Source organism: Zootoca vivipara, chromosome W (genome assembly GCF_963506605.1).
Source record: "Zootoca vivipara chromosome W, rZooViv1.1, whole genome shotgun sequence".
Taxonomy (NCBI): domain Eukaryota; kingdom Metazoa; phylum Chordata; class Lepidosauria; order Squamata; family Lacertidae; genus Zootoca; species Zootoca vivipara.
Genome location: NC_083293.1, coordinates 1,460,961 through 1,479,358, shown reverse-complemented (window position 1 = coordinate 1,479,358; position 18,398 = coordinate 1,460,961). Strand labels below are relative to the sequence as shown.

The 18,398-nt window shown below is 52.7% G+C and overlaps 1 protein-coding gene across 1 annotated transcript; it reads left to right on the top strand.

The window, feature by feature from the left end:
- The first annotated feature begins 4,166 nt into the window (after window positions 1-4,166).
- LOC132591460 (uncharacterized) lies at window positions 4,167-14,825 on the top strand. Its single transcript, XM_060270085.1, has 5 exons — window positions 4,167-5,350; window positions 8,445-10,840; window positions 12,254-12,712; window positions 13,238-13,431; window positions 14,763-14,825. Exons 1-5 carry the CDS (start codon window positions 4,167-4,169, stop codon window positions 14,823-14,825), a joined length of 4,296 nt encoding a protein of 1,431 aa, XP_060126068.1.
- Window positions 14,826-18,398: the final 3,573 nt, after the last annotated feature.

The following is an 18,398-nucleotide window of genomic DNA, read 5'->3' as shown; positions in this document are numbered from 1 at the left end:
TGGGGGACAGAGGGGGAGCAGCCTGGTCCAATTGTAGGAGAGCAGCCTGGTCCATTTGTGGGGGACAGAGGGGGAGCAGCCTGGTCCAATTGTGAGGGACAGAGGGGGAGCAGGGTGGTCCAAATGTAGGAAAGCAGCCTGGTCCATTTGTGGGGGACAGAGGGGGAGCAGCCTGGACCAATTGTGAGGGACAGAGGGGGAGCAGGGTGGTCCAATTGTAGGAGAGCAGCCTGGTCCAAATGTAGGAAAGCAGCCTGGTCCATTTGTGGGGGACAGAGGGGGAGCAGCCTCGTCCAATTGTGAGGGACAGAGGGGGAGCAGCCTGGTCCAATTGTGGGGCACAGAGGGGGAGCAGCCTGGTCCAATGCGGGGCAGAGGGGGAGCAGCCTGGTCCAATTGTAGGAGTGTAGCCTGGTCCAATTGGGGGGGCAGAGGGGGAGCAGCCTTGTCCAATTTTAGGAGAGCAGCCTGGTCCAATTGTGGGGGACAGAGGGGGAGCAGCCTGGTCCAATTGTAGGAGAGCCGCCTGGTCCAATTGTGAGGGACAGAGGGGGAGCAGCCCGGTCCAATTGTAGGAGAGTAGCCTGGTCCAATTGTGGAGGTAAAGGGGGAGCAGCCTGGTCCATTTGTGGGGGACAGAGGGGGAGCAGCCTGGTCCAATTGTGAGGGACAGAGGGGGAGCAGGGTGGTCCAATTGTAGGAGAGCAGCCTGGTCCAATTGTGAGGGACAGAGGGGGAGCAGCCCGGTCCAATTGTAGGAGAGTAGCCTGGTCCAATTGTGGAGGTAAAGGGGGAGCAGCCTGGTCCATTTGTGGGGGACAGAGGGGGAGCAGCCTTGTCCATTTGTGGGGGACAGAGGGGGAGCAGCCTGGTCCAATTGTGAGGGACAGAGGGGGAGCAGGGTGGTCCAATTGTAGGGGCAAAGTGGGAGCAGCCTGGTCCAACTGTAGGAAAGTAGCCTGGTCCATTTGTGGGGGACAGAGGGGGAGCAGCTTGGTCGAATTGTAGGGGCAAAGGGAGAGCAGCCTGGTCCAATTGTAGGGAAGCAGCCTGGTCCAATTGTGGGGAGAAAGGGGGAGCAGCCTGGTCCAATTGGGGGGGCAGAGGGGGAGCAGCCTGGTCCAATTGTGAGGGACAGAGGGGGAGCAGGGTGGTCCAATTGTAGGGGCAAAGTGGGAGCAGCCTGGTCCAACTGTAGGAAAGTAGCCTGGTCCATTTGTGGGGGACAGAGGGGGAGCAGCCTGGTCCAATTGTGAGGGACAGAGGGGGAGCAGGGTGGTCCAATTGTAGGGGCAAAGTGGGAGCAGCCTGGTCCAACTGTAGGAAAGTAGCCTGGTCCATTTGTGGGGGACAGAGGGGGAGCAGCTTGGTCGAATTGTAGGGGCAAAGGGAGAGCAGCCTGGTCCAATTGTAGGGAAGCAGCCTGGTCCAATTGTGGGGAGAAAGGGGGAGCAGCCTGGTCCAATTGGGGGGGCAGAGGGGGAGCAGCCTGGTCCAATTGTAGGAGAGTAGCCTGGTCCAGTTGTGGGGGAAAGGGGGAGCAGCCTGGTCCAATTGTAGGAGAGTAGCCTGGTCCAATTGTGGAGGTAAAGGGGGAGCAGCCTGTTCCAATTGTGGGGGACAGAGGGGGAGCAGCCTGGTCCAATTGTGAGGGACAGAGGGGGAGCAGGGTGGTCCAATTGTAGGGGCAAAGTGGGAGCAGCCTGGTCCAACTGTAGGAAAGTAGCCTGGTCCATTTGTGGGGGACAGAGGGGGAGCAGCCTGGTCCAATTGTGAGGGACAGAGGGGGAGCATGGTGGTCCAATTGTAGGAGAGCAGCCTGGTCCAATCGTGGGGGACAGAGGGGGAGCAGCCTGATCCAATTGTGGGGGACAGAGGGGGAGCAGCCTGGTCCAATTGTAGGAACAAAGGGGGAGCAGCCTGGTCCAATTGTAGGGGCAAAGTGGGAGCAGCCTGGTCCAACTGTAGGAAAGTAGCCTGGTCCATTTTTGGGGGACAGAGGGGGAGCAGCCTGGTCGAATTGTAGGGGCAAAGGGAGAGCAGCCTGGTTGTTAGGGAATTTTACGGGGGGGGGCATCCAAACGAGGCTTCGTTTGGACCCCAGAGTAGACCCCAAGAGGAGCCCCGCCAGACCATGCCCCAACCCCGCAAACGCATTACAAGTAAACCCGCAACCCACGGGAATGAGCCCTGTTGAAATAAAGGCTTCCCTCCATTCCCGCTTCCCTTTCTCTCGTATAACCCTTTCCATATGGTAGCAACACTGTCACAAACCTATGAAAGAAACAAAGTTATGAACGTAACGAAATTATGAATGAAACCCCTTCTCCTGTCCGCTGCGTCTTGGCCAATCAGGCAATTGCAATCGCTCTGCAGAGCCTGGCTCAGCTAGCTCTGCACGCTCGAGTGAGCCGCTGACAAGGCGATGACAGGAGAACAATCCTTGACAGTTCTTTGAACCTTCGGAAGCTAGTAATCCAATTAGAACTCGCTACAATGTATCCAAGCTACCCAGGCAAAGAACGAGCCAGCGAGTCCAGATAGGGAAACCCAGGAATCTTTATTAAATCATATAAAATCATTGCAAACATGGATTTTATTGGAACCAACGTTATTTTGACACAGGCACCTAGACCTCTCAAATACCCCAGGCTTCGACATAATCCCCGAAGCGTGGAGTCACGTACACAGGAAAATGTCCCCTCCACCTCGTCCACAAACCCATCAGGCATAATCCTCGAATATCCTTCCTTCCTGGGTCTCACACATGCCGGGGGCTACGTGCACCTGGGTTCTATTGTCACCTCCTGTCTGGGTATGTCTGGAGCCTCTCCCAATACTCATCTTTGCTGAGATTTCAATGCCTGGACCATCAAGTGACCCATCAGGGGTCGTTGTCTGTCACTCCCTTTGCATAAATCTTGTTTACCCATATGGAAATGTGTCCTGTACCTTCCCCTTTCGTTACGTTTCTGTGATGTATCAATGATGTATGTATGACACTTTCTGCAATGTTTCATGGGACGTTTGGGAAACCTTTAAAAGTTGTTGTAACCTTTTGTTCGGGGTTCAGTCTCTGCATTGAACCTGCTGCGCAGCAATAAACCTTGGTGTTTTTGCTTCAACCTCTGGCTGGCCTCCTTCCTTTTGCCTTCCGCAGTCACCGCAGGCCCTTGCCTGACGAGCTGGGTGTCCCGGCAGCCTTGCACCCAGATTTTGCCCTAACATTTGGCGCCCGAACAGGGACTTGCGGTTCTCCCGAGTTGCTGACCGTAGGCCCTGAAGTCTTCAAGCCGGCATCGGGCACCTTCGCCTGTGGGGATCTTCCGGACCTCCGGCCACCAACCGGGCGGTAATCTGCAGGTCCCCGAAGGACCCAGCCAGGGAGCAAAACCAGGGACCGGCCGGACAACCTCATCGATCCCGGGATATTCTCAAGAGGAGGTGTGTGAGTATAAGGTTAAATCCAGTGCACTGGTGGGAAGCGGGTGGTATTTCCTGGCAACCAAATTCTCTGCCCTCTTACCTATCTTACCTTCTGCCTTTCTCTCCGGACCGAGTGCCGCGCTCGACTCGAACGGGAGTCCTGAGCTTTATCTCTGTTTCCTTGAACCTTCCACCACCTGGTCAGCCGCCCCGCTGGAGCGTGATCTCCAGTGAAAGCAAGGGACCAGGTGGGAGTGGGGGTCTCTGGCCAGCCGCATCGTTGGGGCACGATCTCCAGCGAAAGCAAGGGGCCAGAGCTCTTTTTCCATCCTCCAATCACCTGGTTGAAGCCTTCCTGCACTGTCTCTACCCCAGCCGCACCAGTCGAGTCACGTAACACGCGTGTCGTGCGTGAACTTGATTCTGAACGCAAGGGGGGTATTCCGGATCGCAAACTCTATCCTGGGAGCACCCGATCTGACACCGCATATCGCGGGCGTTCAGTAGGACTCTCATTTTTCTTCAGATTGTAGTGATAGGTAGGAGGTTGCCAGGAGGGAATAGCCTAGCGGAAGTCTAGGGGGACACGGCAGAGTGGGAAGAAAAACCCGCAGAAGTTTTGGGATGAAAGTACATCTTGTTAGGATAGATTGCTCCCCGTTTAAATCTAGACATTAGAGTGACCAAGCCCTTACCCTTTTCCATCCTCCTTTCTTTCCCCAGAGTAAAATCCTTTTAAAATGGGCACCTGTGCTTCGAAGCCAGAGCGGACTCCCTCTGGGAAGAAGGCTTCAAGCAAGCCTTCTCTGTCCCAGCGGGACCCCGACTCCCCCCTTGAGTTCGTGCTAGCCCGTTGGAATCAACTTCCAGGACATGCAACCCTTTCTAAGCGAAAATTGGAAGACCTCTGTCAGGCTTCCTGGCCAAAAGTAACTACTGCTGTAAGACCCAAACTCCGCTGGCCACCGGAGGGATCCTTTAACGTGGATCGACTTAAGACTTTAAAGAAGCACTTAAGGGAAGAAAAACCCCGGCAGCTACAATATCTAAGTCTCTTTGAAGCCGCCGAGAGAACGGTTCCGGATTGCTCAGGACGAGGAACTCTGAGGCACCTAGCTGTCTTGAAATCCAAGGCCCGCCGACTGAGGTCCCAAAGGAACCTGCCGCCACCCCCTCCTTATGAGGAACCGGCGGATGACAGCGATTCCTTCGATCAGTCACTTTTGCCCTTTTACTACCCAACGGCCACCTCGGAGGACATTAGCAGTGAGGGTGAAATTGACGACGAAGTGAGTGGCAGCGAAGGGCAAGGAAGAACAGCCAGGGCTTCAACCTTGGCGCAAAGGGAGAAAAATAAGAAAGAGTTAAAAACAAAGCCCAAGCCAACGTCAGCAAATGATGGGGCTGGTCCCAGCAGCCAAGGGGACGCACAGATGCCCCTACAAGGGCTGCCCATCCCTCCTTCCGCCCCTGACGGTCCACCTAGGATGGTATACGCTCACCGACCATTCGCCACCACAGATCTTGTCACCTGGTGTTTGGAGGTTTTTACCAGGGCAATCCTAGAGGGGATCCGGGCAGCCGGGAAACGGGTAGTAAATTGGACCAAGGTCCAAGCGGTCCAACAAGGACCAAACGAACACCCCTCCGATTATTTCAGTAGACTAACAACAGCGATAAAAACATGGGGAGGAATAAACCCAGAGAGTCCTGAACATGAAATTATAGTTAAAGGGTTCTTCAAGGACCAGGCCACCCCAGACATAAGAAAGGCCCTGAACCTACAGATAGGATACGATGGAAAGCCAAATGGCGAAATTCTGTCTATTGCAAAGACCATCTTCAACTCCCGAGATGAGAAAACCAAGCGAGAGGGGTCAGCTGAGGAAGAGAAGGTGTTGGCCCTCAACATGGAACCTAGAGGGTTCCGGGGAAGAGGCATGGTCCGGGGAAGAGGTAGAGGAGGCGCACCACCAGTAATTCCCAGACCGTGGGGACCCAACACGGGGGGGGGGGGTGCTACAATTGCCAGGAAGAAGGCCACATCAAGAAATTCTGTCCGTACCTCTCTAGCCCGGGCTACTACCCGCCACAAGTTCCCTACGGAAACCCCCCTACCGGCACTTTCCCACCCCAGCCGGCATCCAGACCTATGGCTCCAGGACAGCGATACCCACTTAATTCCGGGATCCGACAAAACGCTCAGGCCACCAACCCCCGACCCCTTTCAGGGTATCAGACTCAAGCTCCACAGTACGGAAACTCGTACCAGCCTAATCCGGCTCCTTCAGCCCCATCCTTGATGCCTGGAGGGCAGAACTATTGACAATCAGCTGGGTATCCCACTCAAGCTTCCGCACTTTGCCCTGTCCTCGCCTTGTCACCAGAGGACCCAGTCTGCACCCTTAATATAGACGGACAATCTTCCCTGCAGCTATAGAAAAAATTAAGGAATATGGGAAGTTAGCAGGCTTGAAAATAAATTATGAAAAAACCAAAATGTTGGTGAAAAATTTGGAAAATAAAGAGATGCAGGAACTCCGAGAAAAAACAGGCCTAAAAATTGATAAAAGATTAAAATATCTAGGCATCCACACAACAATTAAAGGGATAGATCTGGTGCAAGAAAATTATAAAGAAATATGGAAAAAAATAAAGAAAAACTTTGAAGTATGGAGTAAACTCAAATTATCAATTATGGGGCGAATCTCATTGATAAAAATGTGCGTGATTTCTAAAATGAATTATCTCTTTCAAAATCTTCCAATTTTAGGAAAAGGAAAATTTTTTAGAGAATGGAGAAAAGATGTGGTAAGGTTCATTTGGAACGGGAAAAGACCGAGGGTCAATTACACAATTATGATTGATCACAGAAATAGGGGAGGTTTCGGCTTACCGGACCTCGAAACCTATCATGACGCTGCAGCCATCACTTGGCTCAAAGAGTGGATAGTGCTAAAGAATTCGGATCTCCTGGACTTGGAAGGCCAAGGGTTGCCATTTGGGTGGCATTATTATTTAATGAAAGATAAGATAAGTAATAGGAATATCTTCATGTTCAACTTAATCAGAAAATCCCTATATTTAGTATGGCAAAAGTACAAAAGATATTTTGAACCTAAGACCCCTTGGTGGGTCTCACCATTAGAATTAGTCGCAGTTAGAAGAACAAACATGGAAAACATCTGGCCCACGTATAAAGTAATCTTGGAAGAAAGAGAAGGAACATTAAAATTAAAAGATTATTCGGAATTAAAAAATTATTTGACTTCTTGGCTACAATATTTTCAAATAAATCAAAGATTGCAATTAGATAAAAAAATAGGATTCGAAAATAAAATATCAAAATTGGAAGAGATTCTTTTGGTAAATAAAGATAAATATATAAGAAATTTGTATCAAATTATGTTACAATGGAAGACAGAAAAGGAGATGACTAAAGATTATATGATTAAGTGGGGCCAAGACTTAGGAAAACCAATTCCAATACAAAAATGGGAGAATCTATGGAAACGCGACTCAAATTTTACACCTAATTACGATTTGAAAGAAAACATTTTAAAAATGCTAAATAGATGGCACCTAACGCCACTAAAACTGTCAAAAATTTATCCAGGGGTTAGTAATTTATGTTGGAGATGCAATAAGGAAATTGGCTCTTTTATCCATATATGGTGGAATTGCAGCGTAATTAAGGGATTCTGGGAAATGCTATACAAAGAATTAAAAAAAATATTGAAATATTCCATCAAGAAAAGTCCGGAAATGTTCCTTTTGGGAATGTTATCAGAGGATGTCAAACCTAAGGATAGGTGCATAATAAGCTATGCAGTAGCAGCCGCTAGGCTGCTAGTTGCAAAAAACTGGAAAACCTCGGTAATTCCTAGCAGAGAAGACTGGCAAATCAAGGTATTACAATATTATAGATTAGCAACAAGATATGAAGAACTCAAAGGAACAGATTCAGAAATAATTATAAAAACATGGAAACCATTTATTAATTATATAAAAGATAAAGTGGAGAACCCAAATCTGATCTCAGATACTTAAGGCTCTATCATAGGTATAAGTATAATTGTAAATGTCTCATATATATATATGTTATCGATAGTTTTGTGCAACATGATTGGTAGTGTGTAATATCTTACAAGGAATCTAGGGAGGAGCCTAGTACGGGATTATGATTGCCTGCTGGACACGGGAGCCACTTTTTCTACTTTGTCAGATAGTCACCTCAAACCAGGAAAGGAAACTCGCAAAGTGTTTGGATTAGATGGGATACCCCGTACCTGCCCCCTTTCTGAGCCAACAAAAGTAAAGTTGGGACCTCTGTTAGCGGAACACACCTTCCTTTTGACTAGCAGCCCAGTGAATATGCTAGGCAGGGACCTTCTCTGCAAGTTGAGAGCTACCATTCAGTGTAATAAGGAAGAATTTATCTACACCTCCCTGAAGAGTCCCTCCTGGCCTTCCAAGGCATCGTGGAGGAGGCGAAAATGGGCCACCAATTCCCGGACTTGCCCCTTGAACTCGAGTTAGAAATGCCCCCGTGGCTCTGGGGTACCGAGTCTACCTCGGTCGGACTCCTAAAGTCAGCCGCGCCTGTAAGGATCACCTACCGCACGGACGTACCTTTTCCCTGCACAAAACAATACCCGCTCCCCAAAGAAGCTATAGACGGCCTCACGGCGATGATACAGGACTTTCTAGACCAAGGAATACTGGTGCACACCGCCTCCCCTTGTAACACCCCGGTACTCCCAATCAAAAAACCGGGGGGGGGGAGGCGCACCCGTCCGTTATCACTTTGTGCAGGACCTCCGCCTGGTAAACCAGTTCGTAATCCCACGCCACCCAGTCGTAGGGAACCCCAATTCACTCCTAAACGCCATCCCGCCCGACACGACCTGGTACAGTGCAGCGGATTTGTGCTCAGCCTTTTTCAGCATCCCAGTAGCCCCAGAAAGTCCGTTTTTATTCGCGTTCACATGGGGACCGGGTCAACTAACCTGAACTAGGCTACCCCAGGGATATGTTGAATCACCCGCGATCTTCTCCGCGGTTTTCCACCAAGATCTACAGGACGTTGCCCTGCCAGGGGGATCCACCTATCTCTTGTACGTAGATGACATCTTATTGTGCTCTACTAGTGAGGAAGCATGCAGATTGGACACCAAGTACCTACTCATGGAATTGGCACATAAGGGACACAAGGTGTCGCCTAAGAAATTGCAATTCTGCAAGCAAGAAGTGAAATACCTTGGCCACATCCTAGGGGTTGGCACTAGGAGCCTGGCTACCGACAGGATTGAGGCAGTCACTAAGATACCACTACCCCAAACGAAAAGACAGCTCAGGGGATTCCTAGGGATGGCTGGATTCTGTCGATCATGGATAGCAGGTTACGCTGAACTCACCAAGCCCCTGACAGCCATGACCCGACAGGACCACCCCGATAAACTTAAATGGAATGAGGAAGCCTATGCCTCCTTTGAACGAATAAAGCGGGAACTCCGCTCAGCTCCTGCCCTGGGACTCCCGGACTACCGTATCCCCTTCAATCTATATGTCCATGAGCAGATGGGAGTCGCATCGGGAGTCCTCACACAACCCTTTCGTGATCGGGAAAGACCAGTAGCCTACTACAGTCTTCAGCTAGATAACACTGCTAAGGGAACTGTCAACTGCCTCCGCGCTATAGCTGCAACAGCCACGCTCCTTGAGAAAGCTCAGGAAACTGTATTGGGACATGAAATCACCATACATGTACCACATGCGGTGTCCGTCCTCCTAACAATGAAGGGCTCGCACCACTTCTCAAACTCGCGACTAAACCGCTATGAGGCCTTACTTCTGACCCCCTCGAATGTAACAATCAAACGAGTTACCTCCCTCAATCCCGCCACCCTCTTACCACTACCAGATGATGGCACCCCACACCATGATTGCGCACAGATAGTTCGACAGGCAGAAAAACCCCGAGAGGATTTAGATCACCTCCCCCTGCCAAATCCGGACTTAATTCTGTACACCGATGGCAGCTCAAGAATCGTAGATGGGGAAAGGAAGTCGGGGTACGCAGTGGTCTCAGATTTTGAAATAATAGAAGCCAACCCGATCAATCCACAGTATAGTGCCCAAGCGGCCGAGCTCGTAGCCCTCATCAGAGCCTGTGAAATTAGTGAAGGGAAGCGGGCCACCATTTACACAGACAGCAAGTATTGTTTCGGCTTAGTCCACACCACGGGACAAATCTGGCTCCAAAGAGGCTTCCTAACAGCAGCTGGTTCCCAAATATCCCACGCCACCCTTGTCGAGAGGCTCCTGAACGCTATTCACCTACCGGAGGCGATAGCTGTTGTGCATTGCAAAGCACACACGAGGGGGAGGGATCCCATATCCAAAGGGAATAGCCGGGCAGATAGAGCGGCCCAAATGGCTGCACTCCAACCTCCTCTAGAGGGAATGGACTTTCAATGCATCCAACTTCCAGCTGATTTAGACCTGAGAAATATTTATGAGACTATAACTGATGAAGAACTGGCAAAGTGGATCTCCATCGGTGCGTCCGAAACCGAAGGAATTTGGACTTTGCCTGATGGTAGAATAATTTTACCCAAGGCTTGGACGCCAAAGTTCGCGAGGATACTCCACCAACAAACCCACTGGGGAAAGGGGAAGATAACTGACTTCATTCAAAGGTACTGCTATGCGCCGGGGACTGCAGCCGCGGCCGCAGCAGCCACCAAGAATTGTGTCACTTGCCAAAACTTTAACCCGAAGCGAGAACCTAAACGACCCCCAGGAGCCAGACCTTGGGCTTTCGTCCCCTTTGAAACCCTGCAATTGGACTTTATTGATCTTCCACCATGCCAGGGATTCAAGCACGCTCTAATCATTGTAGACAAATTCTCCCATTGGGTAGAGGGATTTCCTACCCGACGGGCGACAGCCTCTGTAGTCGCTAGAACTCTGATTCAAGAAATCATACCTAGATATGGAATTCCCCGTAAACTAGACAGTGATCAAGGAACCCATTTCACTGCAGAGGTGGCCCAACATGTCGCCCAGGCGCTCGGAATCAAGTGGGAACTACACACCCCTTATCACCCTGAGTCTTCTGGCCAAGTAGAACGCATGAACCAAGAAATTAAATTACAACTTGGAAAACTCTGCAGTGAAATGGGACTGAAGTGGGTGAACGCCCTACCTCTGGTTCTACATAACATTAGGTGCGCTCCCACGAGAGCCCTAAAACTATCCCCATATGAGCTCCTATTCGGGAGACCGCCACCAGTCTATACAACACAATTCCCGCTTGCTGAGTTGGATACAGGGGAAGCGGAACTCACAACATATGTCATCCAACTTCAGAAACAATTACAGCGACTCCATGCCTACGCTGCTGTAGAGGGTCAGAACCTGCCTGTAGATGTTCCGGCCCATTCCTTCCACCCAGGGGATTGGATCTTAGTAAAAGTGTACCACAAGCAGACACTTCAGCCCTCCTGGGAGGGACCCTTTCAAATTCTCCTCACCTCACCTACCGCTCTAAAAAAAGGGGAGAAGAGCTCCTGGTTGCACCACACCAGGTGCAAGAAAGCCGAGCCGCCACCAGACTCTGGGGACGGGGAGGGGGAGGACTGTACCTTTGACAAACCCACATCCCTCCCAGCTGCTGACCTAGAGGACAACGAGCCTGACCCGGCTCCCTTGCTCCCACCTCCGGACCCGGATCGGGGCCAAGATCGGGCTCTACAGACCGGACCTGACGATCGGGGCCAAGATCGGGCTCTACAGACCGGACCGGACGATCGGGGCCAAGATCGGGCTCTACAGATCGGACCTGACGACCGGGGCCAAGATCGGGCTCTACAGACCGGACCTGAGGAAGACCTCGCCGCTACACCTTTGTGGGACAATTGGACCTCGGAAATTGTCCCAGACCCTACTGCAATCAAGCTGCGCCTGAAACGACAGTGATACCCCCTCGACGGCGCCTTCATTCCTGCTTCCTACCGTTGCTTCGCTTCGCTTCGTTCCTGCTTCCTACCGTCGCTTCGCTTCGTTCCTGCTTCCTGCCATCACTTCGCTTCGCTTCGTTCCTGCTTCCTACCATCGCTTCGCTTCGTTCCTGCTTCCTACCGTCGCTTCGCTTCGTTCCTGCTTCCTGCCATCGCTTCGCTTCACTTCGTTCCTGCTTCCTGCCGATGCTTCGCTCCTGTTTTGACAGCTGTCAGCCGCTCGTTCTTCTCCGCCACGTTTTGACAGCTCGTTCTTCTCCGCCACGTTTGACAGCTCGTTCTTCTCCGCCACATTTGACAGCTCCTGTTTTGACAGCTGTCAGCCGCTCGTTCTTCTCCGCCACGTTTTGACAGCTCGTTCTTCTCCGCCACGTTTGACAGCTCGTTCTTCTCCGCCACATTTGACAGCTCCTGTTTTGACAGCTGTCAGCCGCTCGTTCTTCTCCGCCACGTTTTGACAGCTCGTTCTTCTCCGCCACGTTTGACAGCTCGTTCTTCTCCGCCACATTTGACAGCTCCTGTTTTGACAGCTGTCAGCCGCTCGTTCTTCTCCGCCACGTTTTGACAGCTCGTTCTTCTCTGCCACGTTTGACAGCTCGTTCTTCTCCGCCACGTTTGACAGCTCCTGTTTTGACAGCTGTCAGCCGCTCGTTCTTCTCCGGCTCGTTTGACAACTCCCGTTTCTGATACCTAACAACCATTTATTCTTCCTTTCGCCAAACAACTCCTACACGGGCCAAGCCCTCGTGAACTGGACATGGAACATACCCTTTACTTCTTCATCCTCCTCCTCTTCGCCCCAGCTACCATGCCATTATCAGACCAGTGCTCCGGTCTGCAGACAGACTATCATTTTCTCGATTACCATACCGCAGACCTTGGAGGCAACCAGAATCCGGACCGAGTGGGCGACTTCAATTTTTGTCTCCCTGAATCCCGAACCCTTCTTCACCACTCCTTGGTCCCTAGACTCAGTGGAACCCAATACTGGGAACTCTTCATACGGGACCGACAATACCAGCGCATTGGATCTGCAAATCTTACCATGGAACAGCAATACTACCGACTTCGCTGCACCAACGGGTCGTACCTCCTCTACGGGCAAGGGGACACCCTCCGCCACCCGAATTGGACTGAGATGGAGCGGGGAGGTGCCAACCCCGTTTACACTGACAACCACCACCCGTCGGAAAATTTGATATTCGGGTTCCAGTGCCTCCTCTTGACCCCGAAACCAGAGAAGCCCCAGTTACAAGGAATTTGTCTGAGGCGTTTCTGTTGTCTGTGGAACTTGGGGCATACAAAGGGTTGGAAAGGAGGAGAATACCTTGAAGGTTGGTACCACCCTATAGGACAGGCATGTCAAACCTGCGGCCCTCCAGATGTTTTGGACTACAATTCCCATCTTCCCCAACCACTGGTCCTGCTAGCTAGGGATCATGGGAGTTGTAGGCCAAAACATCTGGAGGGCCGCAGGTTTGACATGCCTGCTATAGGACATTCAACCATGTCCCCGGTATGGGACCACGCTGGACCGCAACGGTGCAGGGGAATCGCCAAGGACGCAACCCTCCTACACACCACTGACCCTCTCCATCCTATCGGAACGGCTCCTAGGCAGCTCGGCGAAAACCCCACTCTTGAGGAACCGGACCTGCTCTCCTCCTGGGGCAAGAACTCTTACCTCCAACTCCTTAGCCAGGTAGCCAAGGAGGCCCCTCCACAAGATTGTTGGATTTGTGCCCACGCTCCAAGCCACATGCGACAAGGACTGCCTTTGGTACCAGTACCCGTCACCCTAGAGCAATTTCGCTCCGGGGATATGACGTCCTGGAATCTTACCGCTATGAACCTTACTCATCAGTACCTGTACCTCACGGGTCCAACTAAGGGTCCCCTCTGTCGACTTTTCACCGGTGATGGAGCCCACATAGGTACCAGCACCTGCACCACCAACATCAAACTCCATACCTCCGGGCAGGTGACAGTCTCCTCACGTCTAGGTTCCCACATTTACCCTAACCTCTCAATGGCATGGATTGTGGTGATTGGCCGTCCTTCCGAAAACTCTTCGAACAACCCAGACCCCTCGCTCCTGCGACCCTTTGCTTCCGGAAGAATGGAATCTTACCTCTCAGGGCTATTCTGGGTATGTGGGCATCGCGCATACAGCTGGGTGAGCCCTCACATGTCTGGTTCCTGTTTCGTTGGATGCATCGTGCCTGGAATCCGAATCACTCGCAACTTACCAGCTGGAAGGCAAAGGAACAGGAGGGAGCAGAAATCCCTCTCAGATCTCTCCGACGTGGCGGCTAATGGTGAAACATGGGGCAGGGCATTATTCCCTGCATATGGAGCGGGCTCCAACCATGTGGACATCCTTAAACTCACCGATGTACTTCTAAAATTTATGCAGGAAGCAGAACAAATCACGGATTCCCTCACCACAGAACTGTCACAAGTACGCCAGCTCTCAATTCAGAACAGAATTGCGACGGACTTCTTGTTGTCCAGTGAGGGCGGGACTTCTGCCCTGAATGGCTCTGGATGCTGCACATTCGTGACGGACCAAACCCTAAACATAACTGGGCACCTAAACAACATCCACAAACTGGCAGGACAACTTGAAAGGATTCAACACGAGGGACTCTCGGACTTTGACATATGGGGCTGGCTTAGGATGGGTAAGGTCTATACTTAAGGTGATTATTTCAGTATTAGTTATTAGTGTTTTGTGTGTGTCTATGTGTTGCTGTGCCTTACATTGTGCTAATCCTTGTTGTGCCCTACTTCACTGCCTTCCCGAAAGAAACACCCACTGAGTTCCCACTGAGAGCCTATTCACCAAATACCAGTCCTTTCCCTGAGTATGTCCAAATGCGGCACCTTGGGGAAGGTGAATATCAAATTACCGAAATATAGCTAGAAAGGGTGCAGGGGGGTGCGAAGAAAAGATTCGTGGTTCTTTCAGAACTCGTCACGAATCTATCTCCGAGTGGGCGACTGTTAGGGAATTTTACGGGGGGGGGGGCATCCAAACGAGGCTTCGTTTGGACCCCAGAGTAGACCCCAAGAGGAGCCCCGCCAGACCATGCCCCAACCCCGCAAACGCATTACAAGTAAACCCACAACCCACGGGAATGAGCCCTGTTGAAATAAAGGCTTCCCTCCATTCCCGCTTCCCTTTCTCTCGTATAACCCTTTCCATATGGTAGTAACACTGTCACAAACTTATGAAAGAAACAAAGTTATGAATGTAACGAAATTATGAATGAAACCCCTTCTCCTGTCCGCTGCGCCTTGGCCAATCAGGCAATTGCAATCGCTCTGCAGAGCCTGGCTCAGCTAGCTCTGCACGCTCGAGTGAGCCGCTGACAAGGCGATGACAGGAGAACACTCCCTGACAGTTCTTCGAACCTTGGGAAGCTAGTAATCCAATTAGAACTCGCTACAATGTATCCAAGCTACCCAGGCAAAGAACGAGACAGCGAGTCCAGATAGGGAAACCCAGGAATCTTTATTAAATCATATAAAATCCTTGCAAACATGGATTTTATTGGAACCAACGTTATTTTGACACAGGCACCTAGACCTCTCAAATACCCCAGGCTTCGACATAATCCCCGAAGCGTGGAGTCACGTACACAGGAAAATGTCCCCTCCACCTCGTCCACAAACCCATCAGGCATAATCCTCGAATATCCTTCCTTCCTGGGTCTCACACTTGCCGGGTGCTACGTGCACCTGGGTTCTATTGTCACCTCAAATTTTGCACTAACACTGGTCCAATTGTGGGGAGAAAGGGGGACCAGCCGGGTCCAATTGTGGGGTACAGAGGGGGAGCAGCCTGGTCTAATGGGGGTGCAGAGGGGGAGCAGCCTGGTCCAATTGTAGGAGAGCAGCCTGGTCCAATTGTGGGGGACAGAGGGGGAGCAGCCTGGTCCAATTGTGAGGGACAGAGGGGGAGCAGCCTGGTCCAATTGTAGGAGAGCAGCCTGGTCCAATTGTGAGGGACAGAGGGGGAGCAGCCCGGTCCAATTGTAGGAGAGTAGCCTGGTCCAATTGTGAGGGACAGAGGGGGAGCAGCCTGGTCCAATTGTAGGAGAGTAGCCTGGTCCAATTGTGGAGGTAAAGGGGGAGCGGCCTGTTCCAATTGTGGGGGACAGAGGGGGAGCAGCCTGATCCAATTGTGAGGGGCAGAGGGGGAGCAGGGTGGTCCAATTGTAGGAGAGCAGCCTGGTCCAAATGTAGGAAAGCAGCCTGGTCCATTTGTGGGGGACAGAGGGGGAGCAGCCTGGTCCAATTGTAGGAACAAAGGGGGAGCAGCATGGTCCAACTGTAGGAAAGTAGCCTGGTCCATTTGTGGGGGACAGAGGGGGAGCAGCCTGGTCGAATTGTAGGGGCAAAGGGAGAGCAGCCTGGTCGAATTGTGGGGAGAAAGGGGGAACAGCCAGGTCTAATTCTGGGGCACAGAGGGGGAGCAGCCTGGTCCAATTGGGGGGGGGCAGAGGGGGAGCAGCCTGGTCCAATTGTAGGAGAGTAGCCTGGTCCAATTGTGGGGGAAAGGGGGAGCAGCCTGGTCCAATTGTGGGGGACAGAGGAGGAGCAGCCTGGTCCAATTGTAGGAGAGCAGCCTGGTCCAATTGGGGGGGGACAGAGGGGGAGCAGCCTGGTCCAATTGTGAGGGACAGAGAGGGAGCAGGGTGGTTCAATTGTAGGGGCAAAGTGGGAGCAGCCTGGTCCAACTGTAGGAAAGTACCCTGGTCCATTTGTGGGGGACAGAGGGGGAGCAGCTTGGTCCAATTGTAGGAACAAAGGGGGAGCAGCATGGTCCAACTGTAGGAAAGTAGCCTGGTCCATTTGTGGGGGACAGAGGGGGAGCAGCCTGGTCGAATTGTAGGGGCAAAGGGAGAGCAGCCTGGTCGAATTGTGGGGAGAAAGGGGGAACAGCCAGGTCTAATTCTGGGGCACAGAGGGGGAGCAGCCTGGTCCAATTGGGGGGGCAGAGGGGGAGCAGCCTGGTCCAATTGTGGGGGACAGAGGAGGAGCAGCCTGGTCCAATTGTAGGAGAGCAGCCTGGTCCAATTGGGGGGGACAGAGGGGGAGCAGCCTGGTCCAATTGTGAGGGACAGAGGTGGAGCAGGGTGGTTCAATTGTAGGGGCAAAGTGGGAGCAGCCTGGTCCAACTGTAGGAAAGTACCCTGGTCCATTTGTGGGGGACAGAGGGGGAGCAGCTTGGTCGAATTGTAGGGGCAAAGGGAGAGCAGCCTGGTCCAATTGTAGGGAAGCAGCTTGGTCCAATTCTGGGGAGAAAGGGGGAGCAGCCAGGTCCAATTGTGGGGCACAGAGGGGGAGCAGCCTGGTCCAATTGGGGGGGGCAGAGGGGGAGCAGCCTGGTCCAATTGTAGGAGAGTAGCCTGGTCCAGTTGTGGGGGACAGAGGGGGGTCAGCCTGGTCGAATTGTAGGGGCAAAGGGAGAGCAGCCTGGTCCAATTGTGGGGAGAAAGGGGGAGCAGCCAGGTCTAATTCTGGGGCAAAGAGGGGGAGCAGCCTGGTCCAATTGGGGGGGGGCAGAGGGGGAGCAGCCTGGTCCAATTGTAGGAGAGTAGCCTGGTCCAATTGTGGGGGAAAGGAGGAGCAGCCTGGTCCAATTGTGGGGGACAGAGGGGGAGCAGCCTGGTCCAATTGTAGGAGAGCAGCCTGGTCCAATTGGGGGGGACAGAGGGGGAGCAGCCTGGTCCAATTGTAGGAGAGCTGCCTGGTCCAATTGGGGGGGGACAGAGGGGGAGCAGCCCGGTCCAATTGTAGGAGAGTAGCCTGGTCCAATTGTGGAGGTAAAGGGGGAGCAGCCTGGTCCAATTGTGGGGGAAAGGGGGAGCAGCCTGGTCCAATTGTGGGGGACAGAGGGGGAGCAGCCTGGTCCAATTGTAGGAGAGCTGCCTGGTCCAATTGGGGGGGGACAGAGGGGGAGCAGCCCGGTCCAATTGTAGGAGAGTAGCCTGGTCCAATTGTGGAGGTAAAGGGGGAGCAGCCTGGTCCAGTTGTGGGGGACAGAGGGGGAGCAGCCTGATCCAATTGTGAGGGACAGAGGGGGAGCAGGGTGGTCCAAATGTAGGAAAGCAGCCTGGTCCATTTGTGGGGGACAGAGGGGGCGCAGCCTGGTCCAATTGTAGGGGCAAAGGGAGAGCAGCCTGGTCCAATTGTAGGGGCAAAGTGGGAGCAGCCTGGTCCAACTGTAGGAAAGTAGTCTGGTCCATTTCTGGGGGACAGAGGGGGAGCAGCCTGGTCCAATTGTGAGGGACAGAGGGGGAGCAGGGTGGTCCAATTGTAGGGGCAAAGTGGGAGCAGCCTGGTCCAATTGGGGGGGGGGGCAGAGGGGGAGCAGACTGGTCCAATTTTAGGAGTGCAGCCTGGTCCAATTGTGAGGGACAGAGGGGGAGCAGCCTGGTCCAATTGTAGGAGAGCAGCCTGGTCCAATTGGGGGGGGGGGGACAGAGGGGGAGCAGCCCGGTCCAATTGTGACGGACAGAGGGGCAGCAGGGTGGTTCAATTGTAGGGGCAAAGTGGGAGCAGCCTGGTCCAACTGTAGGAAAGTACCCTGGTCCATTTGTGGGGGACAGAGGGGGAGCAGCTTTGTCGAATTGTAGGGGGAAAGGGAGAGCAGCCTGGTCCAATTGTAGGGAAGCAGCCTGGTCCAATTCTGGGGAGAAAGGGGGAGCAGCCAGGTCCAATTGTGGGGCACAGAGGGGGAGCAGCCTGGTCCAATTGGGGGGGGGGCAGAGGGGGAGCAGCCTGGTCCAATTGTAGGAGAGTAGCCTGGTCCAGTTGTGGGGGAAAGGGGGAGCAGCCTCGTCCAATTGTAGGAGAGTAGCCTGGACCAATTGTGAGGGACAGAGGGGGAGCAGCCTGGTCCAATTGTGAGGGACAGAGGGGAAGCAGGGTGGTTCA